Source organism: Ranitomeya imitator, chromosome 2, assembly GCF_032444005.1.
Source record: "Ranitomeya imitator isolate aRanImi1 chromosome 2, aRanImi1.pri, whole genome shotgun sequence".
In the NCBI taxonomy this organism is placed as follows: domain Eukaryota; kingdom Metazoa; phylum Chordata; class Amphibia; order Anura; family Dendrobatidae; genus Ranitomeya; species Ranitomeya imitator.
The window spans coordinates 43,578,213-43,598,226 of NC_091283.1; the positions used below are offsets into that span (position 1 = coordinate 43,578,213).

Consider the following 20,014-nt stretch of genomic DNA (forward strand, 5'->3'; position numbering starts at 1 on the left):
GTGAAATGTTTTTATGTGCACTATAACCATTATAATTTGTTCTAATTAACCACAGCTAGTTACTATGCCTTGGCAACGCCAGGTTATTATAGAGCCTGATTACTTCCCGGCTGCTGTACATGTGAAGAGGGTTACATACACATAATACATATATACTGTACGAGTACAATAAACTGACAGTGACAGAGGAGCATACACATCCTCTTAAGGGGCTACACCTATATCTGAGGATGACATAGCTGGGACTTGTAGTTCAGATGACAGGTTGTGCAGACCATATCAGCAGCAGAATACTCCATCATCGTCATCCTGGACTGTCCCTCTGTAGTCTGGTCAGTATCTGCAGTCACTTAGCATCACAGCCCTTGTGTCCCTCCTCCCATCAGCTCCATGCAAAGGAGGGGAGGAGGCAGTGAGCTCAATATGGCGGAGCCCACAGTCTGACCCAGTCGTGTGTGTGTGTACAGGAAGACAGTGACTTATGATGGCTGCGATCAGAGGACTCCTGAGGAGAGGTGAGCGCTGTCATTGTAGTCCCTCAGTGTGAAGTATAGCGTGGCTCTACCGTGAGGTGCTCGAGTAGGTTCCCAAGACCAATGTGCAGTAAAATAAAGAACTTGGCGCTCAACTATTTTATTGTAGTCACTTAGACTCTTAAAGGGAGAGAGTTGTGACTGTCTGCAGCGGTGCGAGACTTGTTATTATTAACTTTTTTGATATAATATCCTAATCAATGCAAACATAACCTTGTGTGATCACATACGTATCCAGCCCGGCTCTGGAGCAGACTTGTGGATTTGCAGACTTTGTTTCTACCTCCTCCCCTGCTGCGCTGAACTTTACTCCAGATACTTTGCACTGTGACTCTTGATCCAGAGGCGGCTGCCCAGGTAAATGCATTGTCTGTATACGACCCCATTAATTCGCTAGGATTGCAAGTTAAAGAATTGTTGGGTGGTCTCCTATCTGTGGCTCTGCAGGGTACGACTGGGGCCGCACAGCGACTTTGGCTACGAAACCAATCACGCAGCCAAAAATCGCACTCTGCTGCTTCTACGTCACAGGGGGTCGCATTGCAAAACGTAAGAACCAGCTGGACTTTTTGCGAGTTGCCTTTTCGTGGTTGTAATGCATCCCCCCCGAGTTCCCCTGCATTATGATACACTGTAGAAGGGGCATGGATCTTTTTTTTGGCTGCATGACCCGTGTCGTGGCCAAAATCGGTGTTTAGTCCCAGCCTTAACCTACAGCTCCTGGAAGTCCCGGGCATCCGAGGGGTCCTAGTTTTGCAGCACCTGGAGCGCTGCTATTGGAGGTCACAGGTCTAAATTTTATTGGCGTGTAGAAAAACCGCGGAGACACCATCACGTGTTTCTCAACGCAAGCAATAAATAGCCAGGTCTTTCACCGGGAAGGAACAACCACGGGAAGGGCAGCATCCACCTATGCCAAAACATGATATCCATCCACAGACAGCTGTTTTGGGGTATTTGCCCCTCATCAGTGTGGAGTAGGAAACTGGCTATTAGGAGCAGTGCCTGGTAAAAAATTTTTGGCGGGCGCACGAGTTAATGTGAATCGATTCACACAACCCCGTCCATGGACTATGTCAGTGATCTGTGTCCTCTGGATGAAGGTGAGTCAACCGCCTCTTGCCTGACGGCATCCGCGATACTTTGTTAGATTAGCCAGTCTGGCGAGACGTCACCGATGCACATATGACGACATGCCAGGCTGGCTAATCAAGAGAGGAGCCATAGATGTCGTCGGGTAGGAGGCTGTTCTTGTGGCTCCCATCCGGCGGACACAGATTACTGACGTGGCTGATGGACGGGGTCCTGAAAACTGATTTGCACCACTAGAACGATCATACAAGAGTTGGCGTGAGGGCTAATCGCTGCCAACGTGCTAGAGGGCACAGACTTACGCCTGCACGGATCAATGGGACAAAAAATAAAGGTCAATGCAGTATTCTGTTTGGTTTTATGGACCGGAGTAGTGCACGCAACAGAAGACCACTCTGGCACCAGTCCGCGATAAGATCCAGCACACGGAGCCAAATCCTAACGTACGTTCGTCAGGTGAAATGATCTTTTGTGCTGCACACAAGATCCCCATCCTCGGCAGCACATCGTCCTGTGCAAATATATAAGTTTGGCAGACATTTAATGCTGCAAAATCGGGTGATGTAAACGGACCTTCAGTTTACGCTATTAGGCTACGTTCACACTAGTGTTCGGCTAGTGTGCGTCGCTTTAGCGTCGGGCGACGCACACGTCATGCGCCCCTATGTTTAGCATGGGGGACGCATGCGTTTTTGCTTGTTGCGTTTTCCGACACGTGCGTCTTTTTTGACGCTAGCGTCGGACCAAGAAAACGCTACAAGTTGCATTTTTCTTGTGTCCGATTTTCGTCAAAAAACGACACACGCGTCGAAAAACGCAGCGTTTTTGCGTGCGTTTGCACGCGTTTTTCGGTGCTTTGTGCGTCGCGTCGCCGACGCAGCGGCGCACAACGCAAGTGTGAACGTAGCCTAAGTAAATGAGGCCATCATGTTTCTAGCCAGACATGTTTGGAGTATAAGGCCGGCGTCACACAAGCGTGTTTTACGGACGTATGAGAGGCGCAGAAAATACGCATTGCACACGGTACAATGATTGGCTGGGGGCAGATGTTTTTAGCCGGGGGGGGACAATAACCGTGGTCCCTCTCCAGGCTATTAATATCTGCCCTCAGTCACTGGCTTTACCACTCTGGCAGAGAAAATTGCGTGGGAGCAACGCCAGTTTTTTCCGCGATTTAACCCTTTATTTTAACAGCTAGATCCCCAAAATTTTACACACATACACTTTTATCATTAGTAGTGTGGAATATGTAAAAAAAATAAGGGATATGACATGGCTTACTGTATGTAAACCATGTCTCATATCCTGTCGGGTTTGGGAAGGAGATAGGAAAAGCCGACAATTGAATTACCTGCTTTTCTGCTATCTAGCGCTGTGTGATATATATATATATATATATATATATATATATATATATATATATATATATATATATATATATATATATATATATATATATATATATTATTATGTTTAAACGAATATTTGAGCCCATGGATCCATTGTATGTCCGTTTTGCAAGCCTGCGAGAAAATCTCGCTGTACGGATGACATGCGCAAAATACGCTGCCACACCCTGCCTACGGATGACATACGGATCACTATTTTGGGAACATTTCGGCGTATTACGGCCGTAAATAACGGGCCGTATTTTCATACGCCTAGTGTGACGCCGGCCTAAGGGTTGCAGACTTGCACTTAGAAAACACCCGGCACTGCCACTGATCGGCTGTTTTTCAGAACGGTGAATTTTTTTTTTTTTCATCCAAAGGAATCTGCTTGATTATGCAAATCAAACTGATCAGAATTCGAGCATTGTGTGACCCGATTCTTTCGGATGAGGAGAAGATGGAGAAAAAATGTCGGTCCATAAAAGTAGGACTGCACTCAGATGTCGTCCGAGTGCAGTCCGATGTTTTCCACGGACTCATTGATTTGCATGCAATACGAATATCGGATCAAATTCGGACATGATGTGATTTTTTTTTTTTTTTTTTTTTTTTTTTTTTTATTTCTCACCATTCACCCAGCTCTATCCAAGGACAAAAATATGATGTGTTCGGCACCATAGACTGCCATTGTTCCCAGTGTGATACAGTGTTTTGTTGGATCTCACTCGGACCAAAAATACGGATCAGTCATTAATATCTGTGGGAGAAGGTGACAAAATTCTATGTGATGGCATGTTGGAAGAGGAAGCATTTTGGGGTTGTAATGAATGATGCCAGGTTGGCACAATATGTGGTTTATATGATGGGGCAACATTGCACTTTTTTCTACATCGTTAAGATGTCCGGCTAGCACTGGTACTAAGTCTGATGATGGGAGGATGATACTGATGATGTATGTTTAATGTTCAGACATCTACAGGGCGATCCTACGTCTCCAAAATATGTCGTCTGACGCGACGATGTCCTCCTACAGCTATGAGACCCTGAAAGTCACCACGCCGGCCGATCACATCTACCATGTAGAGATAAACCGCCCCGAGAAGAGGAATGCAATGAACAAGGCTTTCTGGAGGTGCGAAGGTCTAATATTCTCATTATTATATTGTAGACACTAGATATCACATCTTCCTCCATTAACACAACAGACATCTATGGCATAAGTGCAGGATTTGTCCGGCTGCTGCCTCCAGGTGTGCGGCCCCTTCTACCCTCCCAGTCCCGCCACCTATCGAGGTACAGTCAGATTCAGGGGACCCTTCTCTTTTGTGGAGTTGTAATAAATGTCTATGATGTCGATTTCTGTGGTGTCCAAACCCATTTTGGTTCCTCTTATCTTGGGGTAGTTAAAGGATCAAGCAGGTAACAACCCAGTCTGTTAGGTCCTTGTTTCCCCTGATGGTAGATGCTGGAAATAATCTTCCCGACGTCACAGATATGGGACTGTAGATTCTGTACTTCCCTCCACAGGGAGATGGTCCTTTGCTTTCAGGCTCTCGGAGAAGATTCTAATTGCCGGGCAGTCGTCATTTCTGGCTCGGGAAAAATGTTCACATCAGGTCAGTGCGTCATTACACCCAATATGGGGTGAGCCGTACCGTAAGTCTTACGATATATAACTTCACGATCGATGGCTTTCTGAGCATCATTTTGTGCCATCTTCCATCTTGTGCCATCCCATTCATCTGCGCAGCTCATGGCTGCCTGCCATGCTGGGACTGAGGGAGATAGCCGAGCCGCTATCACTGCCAAAAAACTGAATGGATCGGTGGTCGCGCATGCGCACTAACGTTTCATTCACACAGGCGACTTTGACACTGTTAGGCTACTTTCACACTAGCGTTGTGTGACGTACGTCGCAATGCGTCGTTTTGGGGAAAAAACGCATCTTGCAAAGTTGCCCGCAGGATGCATTTTCTCCATAGACTTGCATTAGCGACGCATTGCGACATATGGCCACACATCGCATCCGTTGTGCGACGGATGCGTCGTGTTTTGGCGGACCGTCGGCACAAAAGTTACATGTAACTTTTTGTGCGTCGCGTCTGCCATTTTCGACCACGCATGCGCAGCCGAAACTCCACCCCCTCATCCCCGGACATTACAATGGGGCAGCGGATGCGTTGAAAAACTCCATCCGCTGCCCGTGTTCATTTATTTCACAACGTGCGACGGGCCCATACCGACACAAGTGTGAAAGTAGCCTCATTCTCACGATCTGTTGGATCTACCAGTGATCTTGGATATTTTATACTTCTGACATCAGAGAACTAACATTATCAGATGTCAGAAGTAACAAGGATCCGACCGATCGAAAAAACGAGAATATCAAAGTCTCCTGTGTGAAGGAAAGGTTAGTGCGCATGTGCAACCATCGCCCCATTCACTTTTCCGGGATTGATGGCCTGGCTGTATTCGTCAGTCCCAGCATGGCCGCTCATCAGGGGTATTCTGGCAATAGCAACACGATTTACTGATAGCAATGGCTAGAAACAGTGCCACGTTGGTGGTTTTGCATCTCAGATTGCAACATTTTGTTTTTTTCTGAAGTCTTTGTTAACACTAGTGTTTGTATTTCAATTTTTGATTTTATTTTTTTTTCTTTCTTTCTTTTGAATCCTACAAAAACAAATGTTCTCATTTACAAGATCCATTCAGTTGAATGAACTTTATTTTTACTAGAATGTAGTTTTGCATTCCTTCCAGGGGCTGTGCTACAAAGTTGGCATTTTTGTTTTGCCCTAATGGTACTCACCTGGAGAATCTTTTTGCCACCATTTAAAAAAAAAAAAAAAAAAAAAAAAATTATGGCAAAGTGAGTGGAGTCATTCAAAAGTACATCTTGTCTTGCAAAAAAAAAAAAAAACCAATCACTTGTTTGTCTATACATTGGTGACACTTTGAAGACAGAGAAGAAAAAATGCACAAAAACAAAACAAAAACATATCGATCGGGAAGAGGTTAACGGATCAGTTTGGGTTTTTTTTTCAGCTAGTAAAATCTGATCTGATCAAAACGGAACATTAAACAGATGCAAATGGATAGAACACGGAAACCAAAAGTTTCCTCTTTTAAACCGATGCATTTGATGGATCCGTTTAAAGATGGAAACTTTGGGTTCGGTTTGGTATTTTGCATCTTTTCCTTCTTTTTTTTTTTTTTCTTTACTTGATCCATTACAGTCTGATGTCTGTAATGTGGTTTTTCGTCACTTCCCTTGTCATCAAATATAATACAACCAACCAAGTCTAAGCCCCCTTTTTTTTTCTCCAAGGACCCCCAGTTTGCTTCTGTGGTATATATCCCCTTGGATGTCCCTTATGTCGTTCTCTCTTCTGCAGGGATCGATCTCATGGACCTGGCAAGTGAATTCATACAGTCAACGGAAGAAGACGCTGCCAGAATTGCCTGGGGCGTTCGTAAGAATATTATTGAATATCAGAAATCTTTTTCTGTCATCGAGAAGGTTTGTGCTTCCATCTGGACAGTAGACGTCTAGGATACGGGATACTGACTCTATGGGAACAACATGGCCTCTTTATAGAGTGGACTCTTGACATCGAGTCTTTCTACAGGCTAGCTCTCGATGAATGGATGAGTTTTCGTTGGTTTCGCATGCTTCTAGTTGGACACTTGTGTTAGTTGTGAATCATGGTCCTCATGGTGACTGTTATGAAGAATATAAAAGGTCATGGACTTCTTTGACCTATAAGAGCCTGGAAGGTTGGACTCCACACTTGCTGGTCATATGAATTATGTTTCTTCAACCTCCCCAGACTTCTCAATGACGTCTTCATAATTTCTATGCTTGTCTCCATCCACCTTGGTCATCCTCATCTAGTTTCATCTCCACCTCGGCCCACCACATGTATACTTCCCCCTCCCATAAGTTTGGGGTTCCCATAATGTCCAAAATGATATCGTATTTTGGGAGTCATTTTCTTTCAAAGTGAAGATGAGGCCTGATTAGTAAACACCCATGGTCTTCTCAAATATCTTCACCAACAGATTGAAGACATCAGTGCATTTCTCATCCTGCATCTTTATGAACTATGGAGTGGAAAGTTGAAATTTTTGTTTTTATAGAAACGTGTATCATGATGCAGGGTGGATGGATGTGAGGGACTGGGGATGGATATGGTTGAGGATGGAGGATAGAAAACGGGCAAGGAGGATGGATACGAAAGATAAATCTGGATGGATATGGGTCAATATATGTCAGATGGATATGGGGGGATGAATATGGATGGAGGATGATGAGGGAAAAGGAGGATGGATTTGAATGGGGATGGATATAGTTGGAGGATAGATATGAAGCATAAATATGGATGGATATGGAGTATGGATGGGGATGGATATGGATGAGGACAGATATGGGGGATCGATGAAGGAGATGGAAGATTGGTAGGAATGGGGATGAAAGATGGATGAGGGAGTTGGGTGTGGATAAAGATGGAGGATAGATATGGGTGGATATAGAAATGGATGGAGTATGGATATGCAGGCTAAATATACATGTGGAGGATGGATGAGGATGGATATGGATGGCAGTCGGGGATGGATATGGATTACGATGGAGGATGGATAAAGGGTATGGAAGATAGATATGGATGGAGATAGAGGATGGATGAGGGTGATCGATATGGATGGAGTTGGATATAGAGGATAAATATTAATGATGGTTATGGATGAGGATGGACCTAGAGATGGATATGGAGATGGATGGGAATAGGGGATTAATATGGATATGAATGGGGATGGATATTAAACGAGAATTGATGATGATGAATACACTCATCCTGTGGATAGTCATGATATGGGTTTGGCCTCTTTGCTGACATTGTATTCCTACCCTCAGTGCACGAAGCCTGTGATTGCAGCAGTCCACAATGGTTGTATTGGAGGAGGTGAGAGAACTCCCGGATAATATTGTCTATTTATTCTCAGTGGGTAGTTATACATTCCCTGTAATGCTGTGTGTCCCATCAGGTGTGGATCTCGTCACTGCCTGTGATATTCGCTACTGTTCCCAGGATGCCTATTTCCAAGTTAAGGTGAGACGTCCGTAGAGCGGACGCAATTCTTTCTGGTGGTCCCTTGTTCTCTATAACGTAAGCGGCTTATTAGGGTCTCTTGCTCTGGCCATATTTGGGCGCCAATATGTAACTGGGCCCCTTCTAGTACTGATGTCTTAAGCCCCCTCAGTCTCTGCGCCGCGGGGTCACTGCTCCCCTTTTCTCTACTGCTGTCATTTTCTCCAAGTCTCTTTAGAAATAAATGGAGCCCCTCCAGCTCCCTCCTTCTATATAACCGTCTCTTCTTGCAGGAGGTGGATATGGGTTTGGCGGCAGACGTGGGAACCCTCCAGCGCCTGCCGAATATCATTGGGAACAGAAGGTATGTAACACTCGTTATCCTCCAATACAGCAGGACATGACCATATTTCCTCTATTCAATGATTTGGCGTTAAGCCTCGTGCACACAGCCATGATACAAAGACCAAATAATGGGAAAGACCCATCCTTTTCCTCTATATGTCTATTATATGTGGATTATTGATGTAAGGATACGTCCATACTGAACACAGAACATGCCTGTGCTTGCCACTAGGGGGCGCTGCAGAGCTATCTGCAGAATACATTGCCGTGTATTACAGAAGGCACAATTGCCCGTTTGGTTTCCCTAGTGGGAATAAAACAATTATAAAAAAAAACACTAGATAAAAGAAGTTTAGATAATTGGTATCAACTTATGATGGCTGATCCAAACCATAAAACTTACCACATTATTTATCCCATGCAGTGAAAATCTTAAATAAAACAAAAATCATTACAAGAATTAAGTTTTTTTGCTTATTTAGTCCCCCTACCAAAAATGTAAATAAACAGTGATCGTAGAGACTAGAGATGAGTGAATATTTCATTGTTCGGTTCCGATCACAATCGCCGATTTTGCAATATTCGCTAAACATAGCCGAACGCCAATGGAGTCAATGGGAGGCAAAAAACAAACGCATACATAACTCCTTCAAACAGGCCCAAATTTCCCGAGAATAGAAATCTAAACTGACTAATAAACAACCGCCTAGCGAACGACCTGAAATCTATCGGCACCCAGGACCAGCGTCGGGAGCAGCCTCTCTGCGCTTTTAGGGTAAGTTCACACAGGGCGCTTTTGCTGCTTTTTTTTTTTTTTTAAGCCAAACCTGATCTTCTTGGCAGGAAAGAAGCTGCGTCAAAAACGCAGGTTTAGGTGCGTTTTTTTGTTGCGCATTTGGTGCGTCTTTTTTTTTTTTTTTTCTTTCTCCATGCTAATATCCTTGAATTTTCAGCAGCAAATAATGACACCTGCGTTTTTGCTGCGTTTTTTCAACACCCATTCAAGTCAATGGGTGAAAAACGCAGCAAAGCACAAAATACTGATCAAACAAAAAAACAATGTGTGCATGGTAGCCCCCCCCCCCCCCCTCTAATAAGAATTAGGGAATAAAGGGAGGGGGTTACATGGCCACACAGGCTATGAATAATACTGTGGCTGAAGTTTCAGTAAAGGGTTAATATTAGGGCGAATTGCTGGTTGATTTTGTGCTATTTTTGGATATTCTGGCTCAGACCAGTTTGTTTGCCGCTCTTTTTAATGGCTGTTTATTGGTGGACAGTGCGTTGCTGGGCCGTTACTATAGTATTTAAGCCAGTTGCTGGCTAATTTCACTCACTCTGAGGTGAAGTACTGAAGAAAGAAGATCCCACCCTCTCTCCCTAGAGCTATTATTTTCCTTGTCGTGATGTTTATAGTGTGGGAAAATCACCCAGTTCCTGGGTGGATTGTTTAATGGAGTTATGGATTGTTTGGACATTTATAATAATCGTTCAATTGGTTTTATGCTGTTTTTTCTTATAAAGTTACCCTATAATAAACATCACGGCCAATTTTATTCCACAATAATTTGTTGTGTCTTTATTTTGTATGAATGAGCCTTGTGTTGCCATGAGATTTCTGAAATCTCATAGGCTTTGCTGGTACTGTAAAAGCAGCTGAAAATTAGCATAAAAAACACAGCAAAAACGCCCTGTGTGAACTTACCCTTACAGTGTTTAAATGGTGCTAAAACAAGATGTCTGATCTTTATATAGAGAGGGACAAGTGATTTCAGCAGCCAATAGCACAAGCCTTTGTGCCTGAACATTGTGGATGTTTCCTACGCCCTGATTGGCTAGCTGCAATGTGTATGAATGAAAAAAAAAAAAAAAAAAAAAAAAAAAAATATATATATATATATATATATATATATATATATATATATATATATATATATATATATATATATATATATATATATATATATATATATATATATATATATATATATATATATATATATATATATATTCCGTCACATCTTTCAGTCCCTCTCCCCAGCTGTCACCTCTCACCTAACAATAATATTCAACCTTTCTTTCTCTTCCGGTATCTTTCCCTCCTCATTTAAGCATGCCATCATACATGCATTACTTAAAAAAGCCATTCCTCGACCAAAACTGTGACGCTAATTAAAGACCTGTCTCTAATCTTCCCTTCATCTCTAAACTCCTCGAGCGCCTGGTCCACTCCCGTCTTACCCGCTATCTCTCAGATAACTCTCTTCTCGACCCTCTACAATCCGGTTTCCGCTCTTTACACTCTACTGAAACTGCCCTCACTAAAGTCTCTAATGATCTACTAACAAGTAAATCTAATAGTCCATGCTAATTCTCCCGGATCTCTCTGCAGCATTCGACACTATAGATCATCTGCTCCTCCTCAGTATGTGCCGCTCCATCGGCCTCAAGGACACCGTTCTCTTCTGGTTCTCCTCCTATCTCTCTGACCGCTTCTTCACTTTGTTTTGCTGGTTCCTCCTCCTCTTACCTTCCCCTTAGGCTGTGTGCACACGTTCAGGATTTTTCGTGTTTTTTTCGCTATAAAAACGAGATAAAACCACGAAAAAACGCTTACATTAAGCATCCTATTATTAGAATGCATTCCGCATTTTTGGTGCACATGTTGCATTTTGTTCCGCGGCGGAATCGCATTCTAGAAAAAAAAAGTAGCATGTTCATTCCTTGTGCGGAATCGCGGGGATTCTGCACACATAGGAATGCATTGTTCCGCTTATGGGATGCCGACCATGCGGGAAGTAAGCGGATCATGTGCGGTTGGTACCCAGGGTGGACGAGAGGAGACTCTCCTCCAGGCCCTGGGAACCATATACCTGTAAAAAAAAAAAAAGAATTAAAATAATAAATCGTGATATTCTCACCTTCCGGCGTCCCTGGCAGGCTTCCTGCTCCTCGCGATGTTCCTGATCCCAGTAATGCCTTGCGGCAATGACCTGTGATGACGTACGGTCTCGCGAGACGCTACGTCATCTGGGGTCATTGCCACGAGGCATTATTGGAAACTGGAGCATTGCGAGGAGCGGGAAGCCTGCTGGGGACGCCGGAAAGTGAGAATATCACGATTTTTTATTTTTTTAATTATTTTTAAAAATTATTAAAATTATTTTAGATCTTTTTTCTATTAATGTTGCAGAGGCAGCATCAATAGTAAAAAGTTGGTCACACTTGTCAAACACTATGTTTGACAAGTGTGACCAACCTGTCAATCAGTTTTCCAAGCGATGCTACAGATTGCATTCTGCAAGCTAATTACACTTGTAAAACGCTAGTGTTTAGCGGGAAAACGCATGCCAATTCCGCATGCAATATACCTGGGCAGGAGTTGCAGAATTGCCACGGAAATTTCAGTGGCAATTCTGCAACGTGTGCACTTAGCCTTACTGTTGGGGTTCCTCAAGGATCAGTCCTAGGCCCCCTCCTCTTCTCTTTGTATACTGCCCCTATTGGACAAACAGTAGATTTGGTTTCCAGTACCATCTCTATGCTGACGACACCCAATTATACACCTCTTCTCCTGTTATCACGCCTGCCTTTTTAGTAAACACCAGTGATTGTCTTACCGCTGTCTCTAACATCATGTCCTCCCTCTATCTGAAACTGAACCTGTCAAAAACTGAATTCCTCGTGTTTTCTCCCTCTACTAACCTACCTTTGCCTGACATTGCCATCTCCGTGTGCGGTTCCACCATTACTGCCAAGCAACATGCCCGCTGCCTTGGGGTCATCCTTGATTCTGACCTTTCATTCGCCCCCCACATCCGATCACTGGCTCGCTCTTGTTATCTGCATCTCAAAAACATTTCTAGAATTCGCCCTTTTCTTACTTTCGACTCTGCAAAAACTCTTACTGTTTCTCTTATTTATTCTAATCTGGACTATTGTAACTCTCTACTAGTCAGACTCCCTCTTACCAAATTCTCCCTGCTCCAATCTGTCCTGAATGCTGCTGCCAGGATCATATTCCTCACCAACCGTTACACCGATGCCTCTACCTTGTGCCAGTCATTACACTGGTTACCCATCCACTCCAGAATCCAGTACAAAACTACTACCCTCATCCACAAAGCACTCAATGGCTCAGCACCACCCTACGTCTCCTCCCTGGTCTCAGTCTACCACCTTACCCGTGCTCTCTGTTCTACTAATGAGCTGAGGTTAACATCCTCAATAATCAGAACCTCCCACTCCCATCTCCAAGACTTTTCACGTGCTTCGCCAATTCTTTGGAATGCACTACCCAGGATAATACGATTAATCCCCACAGTTTTAATCGTGCCCTAAAAACACATTTGTTCAGGCTGGCCTAGCGCCTAAAGGCATTAACCTAACTATCGCTGTGTAGCCCATTCCTCGCATCATGTTCTCATACCCTTTATACAGATAATAGCCCTCTGTGTCTGTACTGTTACATACTAAGGCTGATAACCGGTTCATGCAGCATTACATGAACACCCGATCCTTACACTATGGCTGGTCCGAACAACGAAAGCAATTGTCACCATCCACCTCTCGTGTCTCCCCTTTTCCTCATAGATTGTAAGCTTGCGAGCAGGGCCCACATTCCTCTTGGTAACTATTTTGATCTGTGATTATTGTTATGCTGTAATGTCTATTGTCTGTACAAATCCCCTCTATAATGTAAAGCGCTGTGGAATATGTTAGCGCTATAGAAATAAAATATTATATATATATATATATATATACATACATACATACATACATACATACATACATACATACATACATACACATATATATATATATATATATATATATATATATATATATATATTTGTCTAAGGGGTACTTCCGTCTCTGTCTGTCTGCAACTTCCGTAACGGGAATCCCGCGTCGCTGATTGGTCTCGCCAGCTGTCTGTAATGGCTGCCGCGACTAATCAGCGATGGCCACAGTCCGATTAGTCCCTCCCTACTCCCCTGCAGTCAGTGTCTGGCTCCCGCATACTCCCCTCCAGTCACCGCTCACACAGGGTTAATGCCAGCGGTAACGGACCGCGTTATGCAGCGGGTAACGCACTCCGTTAACGCAGCTATTAACCCTGTGTGACCAACATTTTACTATTGATGCTGCGTAAAAAGATCTAATGTTACAAATAATAATAATTTTAAAAAAAAAAGGTTATTCTCACCCTCCGACGTCGAGCGCTGTCCTCGGCAGTTCAAGCGGCAGGTTCCGGTGCCAAGGATGCTGTGCGAGAAGGACCTGCCGTGACGTCACGGTCATGTGACCGCGACGTCATCACAGGTCCTGCGCTCATACCAACCCTGGGACCGGAAGCTGCCGCGTGCACCGCACACAAGCGCCAGGACTACAATGGGCCCTCCTCGGAAGGTGAGTATATGTTTATTTTTTATTTTAAGTCTTTATTAACCACGCTTATAGTGCCCATTGCTATATACTACGTGGGCTGTGTTACATACTGCGTGGGCTCTGTTATATACTACATCTCTGTGCTATATACTATGTAGCTGGGCAACATACTACGTGACTGTCCAATATACTATGTGGCTGTGCAATATACTACGTAGCTATGCAATATACTACGTGACTGTCCAATATACTATGTGGCTGTGCAATATACTACGTAGCTGTGCAATATACTATGTGGCTCTGCTATATACTATGTGGCTATGTAATATACTACGTGGCTCTGCTATATACTACGTCGCTGACCAATATACTACGTAGCTGTGCAATACACTACGTGACTGTGTTATATACTGCATGCATGGCTGTGCAATATACTATGTGGCTCTGCTATATACTACGTGGCTGACCAATATACTACATACCTGTACAATACACTACGTGGCTATGTTATATACTACGTGGCTGTGTTATATACTACGTAGCTCTGCTATATACTACATACGTTGTGTTATATACTACGTAGCTCTGTTATATACTACGTAGCTCTGTTATATACTACGTCGGTTGTGGTATATACTACGTCACTGTGCAATATAGTACGTAGCCTGTGCTATATACTACCTACATATTCTAGAATACCCGATACGTTAGAATCGGGCCACCATCTATATCTATATATATCTCTCAATCAGTATATTTATATATATCTCTCAATCAGTGAATACCAAAATAAAACTGCGGCATAGTTGTGTTTTTTTTGTTTTTTTTTAATTCTCCCCCCTACCCCCACCCCCCAAAAAAAAAAAAAAGAAATATGCAAAGATCTACACCAGCAAATTATGCCACTGATCCAATATAACTTGTCCTGGAAAAAAAAATTAGTTTTTCATATAGCTTTACCAAGGGGGAAGGGGGGGGGGGTGGGAGTTATTGCTCTCAAAATGCAATGATGGAAAATAAAAATTGTTCATGGGGTTCCAAAATGGGATATTCATTAAAAAGTTAAACTCAACAGCATATACAATTAAATGGAGATAGCGGCTCTGTAACTTGCAATGACTCATTTTTAGTGGATGGCACTGATTCATTGACATTCTGCCAGCACTATAGGAACTGGAACTTCCTTTCCCCCTGACACCTCCTGTAGAGGGACAAAGGCCCCACTTTCCACTACCTATTTCCATATGTCTATATTTCTGGAGGAGTATCTGAGCAGTGTCTTGTGTCTGTGTGTGGGGTGCTGATATTAAACTACATATATTTGGGAACTAGCTGTTTCCAGCCAGCTAACGCTCAGCACGCTCATTGATATCTAATTAACGCTGCTGGTGATTATGCAATTAAATGTACGTTTACCTTGGCTGAAGTGGTTGAATTACATAGAAAGGAAGTGCTGCGTGTGGTAATGTGGGGGACGGAGCCTCGTGTGGTAATGTGTGAGGACGGAGCCTCGTGTGGTAGTGTGTGAGGACGGAGCCTCGTGTGGTAATGTGTGGGGACGGAGCATCGTGTGGTAATGTGTGGGGACGGAGCATCGTGTGGTAATGTGTGGGGACGCAGCCTCGTGTGGTAATGTGTGGGGACGCAGCCTCGTGTGGTAATGTGTGGGGACGGAGCATCGTGTGGTAATGTGTGGGGACGGAGCATCGTGTGGTAATGTGTGGGGACGCAGCCTCGTGTGGTAATGTGTGGGGACGGAGCATTGTGTGGTAATGTGTGAGGACGGAACCTCGCGTGATAATGTGGGGAGACGGGATTATGTGTGGTAATGGGGTGGGGGTGGGATTATGTGTGGTGGGAGGTGGAGCTACTGTGCAGGGGGCGGGATTAGCGAGTAATCACAATGCCTCTTATATATATATATATAGATGATTACCAGATTCTCTTCTTTCTCCACAGCTTGGTGAACGAGCTGGCCTTCACCGCTAGGAAGATGATGTCAGATGAAGCCTTGAGCAGTGGACTAGTCAGGTATGTTTTTGTTATAGCGGTCTTCCGCTGCTGGTCTGCTTGTTTTATCTTCCAGCAGGGACATGGCGTGTGACAAAACGCATCACCACTGCGGCCAATGATTGACTGCAGTGGTTCCTACAACCAGGACAGGATGTTAAAAGTCGGTCTCTGAAGGTTGTGTCTAAAATGCAGCTCCGTCCTATTCAAGTGGAATAACCCAGAATTACGCACCATTTAGAGCAGACTCCAGAAAATGGTGGTCTGAAACAGATATCGACTAATTGGATCCCCGAGAGGAGAAAAAAAAAAAAAAAAGCTGCGCAGACTAAAAAAAGAGAGCGCCCCCTGTGATCTAGAGATGCAAACAAGTAACAACATTTTATTAGATTTATTGCTACAAGTAAATACAAAAATATTTAAAAATGCTTAAAATATCCAATTATGGACAATAAAGTAGAAAAGTATTAAAATCAGGGGGGAGGGCGCATGCGCCATATAAAAAATGTAGCAAACCTGGTAAAAAAACAAAAAACGCATTGGTTCATAAGAAAGGAAAGCTGCAGCTCTGCCACATGTAGGGGTTATGCACACTCGTTTTTGGCCAGTTGTCATACATAGCTATCTGACATTTGGCTTCCCAATTTTAACCCCTTACTGACCGCCAATACGTCTTTTAACTGACCTGAGATATAGGAGAATAGCCTCCCCATACAGGTGACAATGCAGCAGCTGTCGGCTGTACACTATAGCTGACAACTTTCTGCATCAGCAACGATCAGTGTTGTCACCGTCCATATCTGTTTAACCCCTTAGATGCTGCTGTCAATAGTGACTGCATGATATAAAGGGTTAACAGAGTGTGGAGACTTCTCCCTCTTTATCCCCGTCGGCACCCTGAGATCATGATTGTGTGGTCCTGATGTTTGCGATGGCAATTCACGAGCAAATAGCGGCCTTAGAGTCTACCTGACAGCAGTTTTCAATATGTCAGGGGTTGCTGTTTTTAAAATGGTATCAGTTTGGGGGGTTTTCCAATATATAGGACCGCTAAAGTCACTTCAAACCTGGATAAGTCCCTAAAAAAATAAATAAATAAATAAATAAATTTTGTAAATTTCCATGAAAAAATACTTCTACATTTTTAAACCTCCTAAAATGCTAGCAAAATAAAATAACCTTTTACAAATGGTGCTGATGTAAAGCAGACATGTGGGAAATGTTGTTTATTAATGGTTTGCTATGGTAGGACTATGAATTAAAGGGATAATCATTCAAAGTTTGAAAATTGCTAATTTTTTTTTACATTTGTCAAATTTCTGATATTTTTTAATAAATAAACACAAAACATATCAACCTACCGTAAATTTACCATTATCATAGAGTATATTGTGTCACGAAAAAAGAATCTCAAAATCACTCGAATTTGTTGACGCGTTCCAGAGTTATTACTACATAAAGTGACACTGGTAAGATTTCAAAAATTTGGCTCCGTCACTAAGGGGTTAATACTTTTCCGCTTTACTATCAGTTTCTTTTAGGTACTGTATATATGTGTGTGTATATATGGGTATATATATAATCACGACTTCATATATTATCTGATGTAGCTTGATTTTGTGGGGTGATTATAGGGGTGTGCACTTATCGTGGCTCACACCTGTGTCTATTGATACAATCCATAATTGGATATTTTAAGCCTTTTTAATATTGAGTCGATTTTGTATGAAATTTAGTTCCAAAAATATTATCTGCTTTGCATTTATAGATCTGTAATCCACTCTTTTTCAGTGGCCCTTTCTGCGGAGGGACAGAGGCCTGCCCCCACAGAGGGACAGAGGCCCGCCCCCCACTTCCCACAGAGTGACAGAGGCCCGCCCCCACAGAGCGACAGAGGCCAGCCACCACTTCTCTTATATGGACAGAAGCCCGCCCCCACTTCCTGTAGAGAGACAGAGGCCCGCCCCCACTTCTGTATATGGACAGAGGCCCGCCCCCACTTCTGTATATGGACAGAGGCCCGCCCCCACTTCCCGTAGAGACAGAGGCCCACCCCCACTTCCTGTATATGGACAGAGGCCCGCCCCCACTTCCCGTAGAGACAGAGGCCCGCCCCCACTTCCTGTATATGGAAAGAGGCCCGCCCCCACTTCCCATAGAGATACAGAGGCCCACCCCCACTTCCTGTATATGGACAGAGGCCCGTCCCCACTTCCTGTATATGGACAGAGGCCCGCCCCCACTTCCTGTATATGGACAGAGGCCCGCCCCCACTTCCCGTATATGGACAGAGGCCCGCCTCCACTCCCTGTATATGGACAGAGGCCCGCCCCCACTTCCCGTATATGGACAGAGGCCCGCCCCCACTTCCCGTAGAGAGACAGAGGCCTGCTTCCTATTTCCTGTAATCCATCGGTGCTTTGATGCTAGAAGTGGATTATACTTTACAATTATTTTTCTCTCCAGTTTACCATAAATGTCATGTGAGCAACAGTGACATTGCTTATAGAAAAAAGCAGCCATGTTTTTCTAATCCCATAAAACCTCCTTTTTTCCCTTTCCTCCAGCCGGGTGTTTCCCGATAAGGCCTCCCTCCTTAGTGCTGCCTTTGATCTGGCCACTGATATTGCCAGCAAAAGCCCTGTTGCCGTCCAAGGAACGAAAGTGAACTTACTGTACGCTCGAGATCACTCGGTGGAGGATAGTCTGAATTACATGGTGAGCAGTCGTCTTGTTCTGCCGTTCCTTGGTAATGGCGGTCAGGTAATCATGTTGTGTCTGTGTCTCAGGCCACCTGGAACATGAGCATGCTGCAGACAGAGGACATCATGACATCTGCTCAGGCCGCCATGCAGAAGAAGACCCCAAAAGATGTCACTTTTTCTAAGTTGTAGGACTCGTTTACATGCTGGGAGATTGATGCCCCTGACTACAGACCGCCAGGACATGGTATAACAGAAGTGTCAGGCTCAGAGCTACAGTCACCATAAGCAAGGAGAAGTGTTGGGGACCTGCAGTAATGTCATTGGGGACAATCTGATTAATGGGTGAATTATAGGATGGCAGTTTATACAATTATATAATAAACCATAAGTAAAGCTACACATTAAAGCCAATCATTTTCAAATCTGTATATAAAGAAAGAAGTGCACATAGAGGGTATGTCCATTTCTGGAAAAATGTTTGCATTGCTGTGGTACATCTAAAATAAAAAATAAAGTAGGTTTCAGAAGTGTTAATTAAAACTGTTGTACCGGTATGTGTATACAGCTTCTATGCAGAACAATTTGCCTCCAACCTTTATGGATACAAGTCTGACTGCAGGATCAGATTACATAGGGTTTATTTGCAGTCTGAGGTCCATAAATCTGCATCAAAGCTGTTGACAGAGCATGATTCCCAATCAAGACTATTTGCAAGTTTTATTCATTTTCATTTCCAAATGCAACGGAACAAATACTAGCCCTGCTTCTCCCGCCCACTCAATGATCCGTTTGTGGAAGCCATGTTAAGATCTGCCAGATTTTCACAGTGTACCTCCACAAGCCATTCTGCTTAGCAGGTCCCAGAGAAACCCTCTCTTTCACCCTTTTAACACTTATACAGGGGTGTCTGAACTTACAACAGGGTCCCTCGGGTGGTGTCCACAGTTTGGCTGCTGACCGGTGGAGCGAGTTGGGAGAGGATGTCGACTAGCCGTGTCAAAACGAGAGATGGAACATACAAGACAAAATCAGGAGTCCGAAACAGTCAGTAGGTTGTCGAGGTCAGAACTAGGAGTAGGGAGTCTTACGTAGGATCACAAGGCAAACTCCCACCTGAAGAAGACGGTGTTTACCGTTGAAACGCGTTGTGGCAAACGACATATGTTGTCTGAGTTTCCTTCAGCACTCCTGGGACTGATTTCTGTTTGACACACACAAGGCAAATGGAGGCTTAGATCCGTCCCGGGTCAGCAGTGGGTATAAAATAAGCTGGGTCAGGTAGTAAGGTACCACTCTAATACAAGCCAGGGTCAGTATTAACTCATAACTGGTAACTCCCAGCAACAAGGATGGAGTTTAAATAGGGTGTGGTACTGCCCCAATAGCCACAGCAGGGAACTGATTACATCGGTTGAGATCTGGAAAGCACACGCCCATTCTGCCGCAATGTCTCCTTC

General features: G+C 43.8%; 1 protein-coding gene across 2 annotated transcripts; it reads left to right on the forward strand.

Moving 5' to 3' along the window:
- Positions 1–379: 379 nt before the first annotated feature.
- LOC138661700 (delta(3,5)-Delta(2,4)-dienoyl-CoA isomerase, mitochondrial-like) lies at positions 380–19,097 on the forward strand. Of its 2 annotated transcripts, none has more exons than XM_069746561.1 (10): positions 380–515; positions 3,986–4,148; positions 4,544–4,632; positions 6,415–6,539; positions 7,932–7,980; positions 8,063–8,127; positions 8,400–8,470; positions 15,802–15,873; positions 18,420–18,570; positions 18,642–19,097. In XM_069746561.1, exons 1-10 carry the CDS (start codon positions 482–484, stop codon positions 18,744–18,746), a joined length of 924 nt encoding a protein of 307 aa, XP_069602662.1. In that variant the 5' UTR covers positions 380–481; the 3' UTR covers positions 18,747–19,097. The 2 variants fall into 2 exon arrangements, with proteins under 2 accessions (XP_069602662.1, XP_069602663.1); XM_069746562.1 differs by lacking the exon at positions 380–515 and adding an exon at positions 825–890.
- The last annotated feature ends 917 nt before the right edge of the window (positions 19,098–20,014 follow it).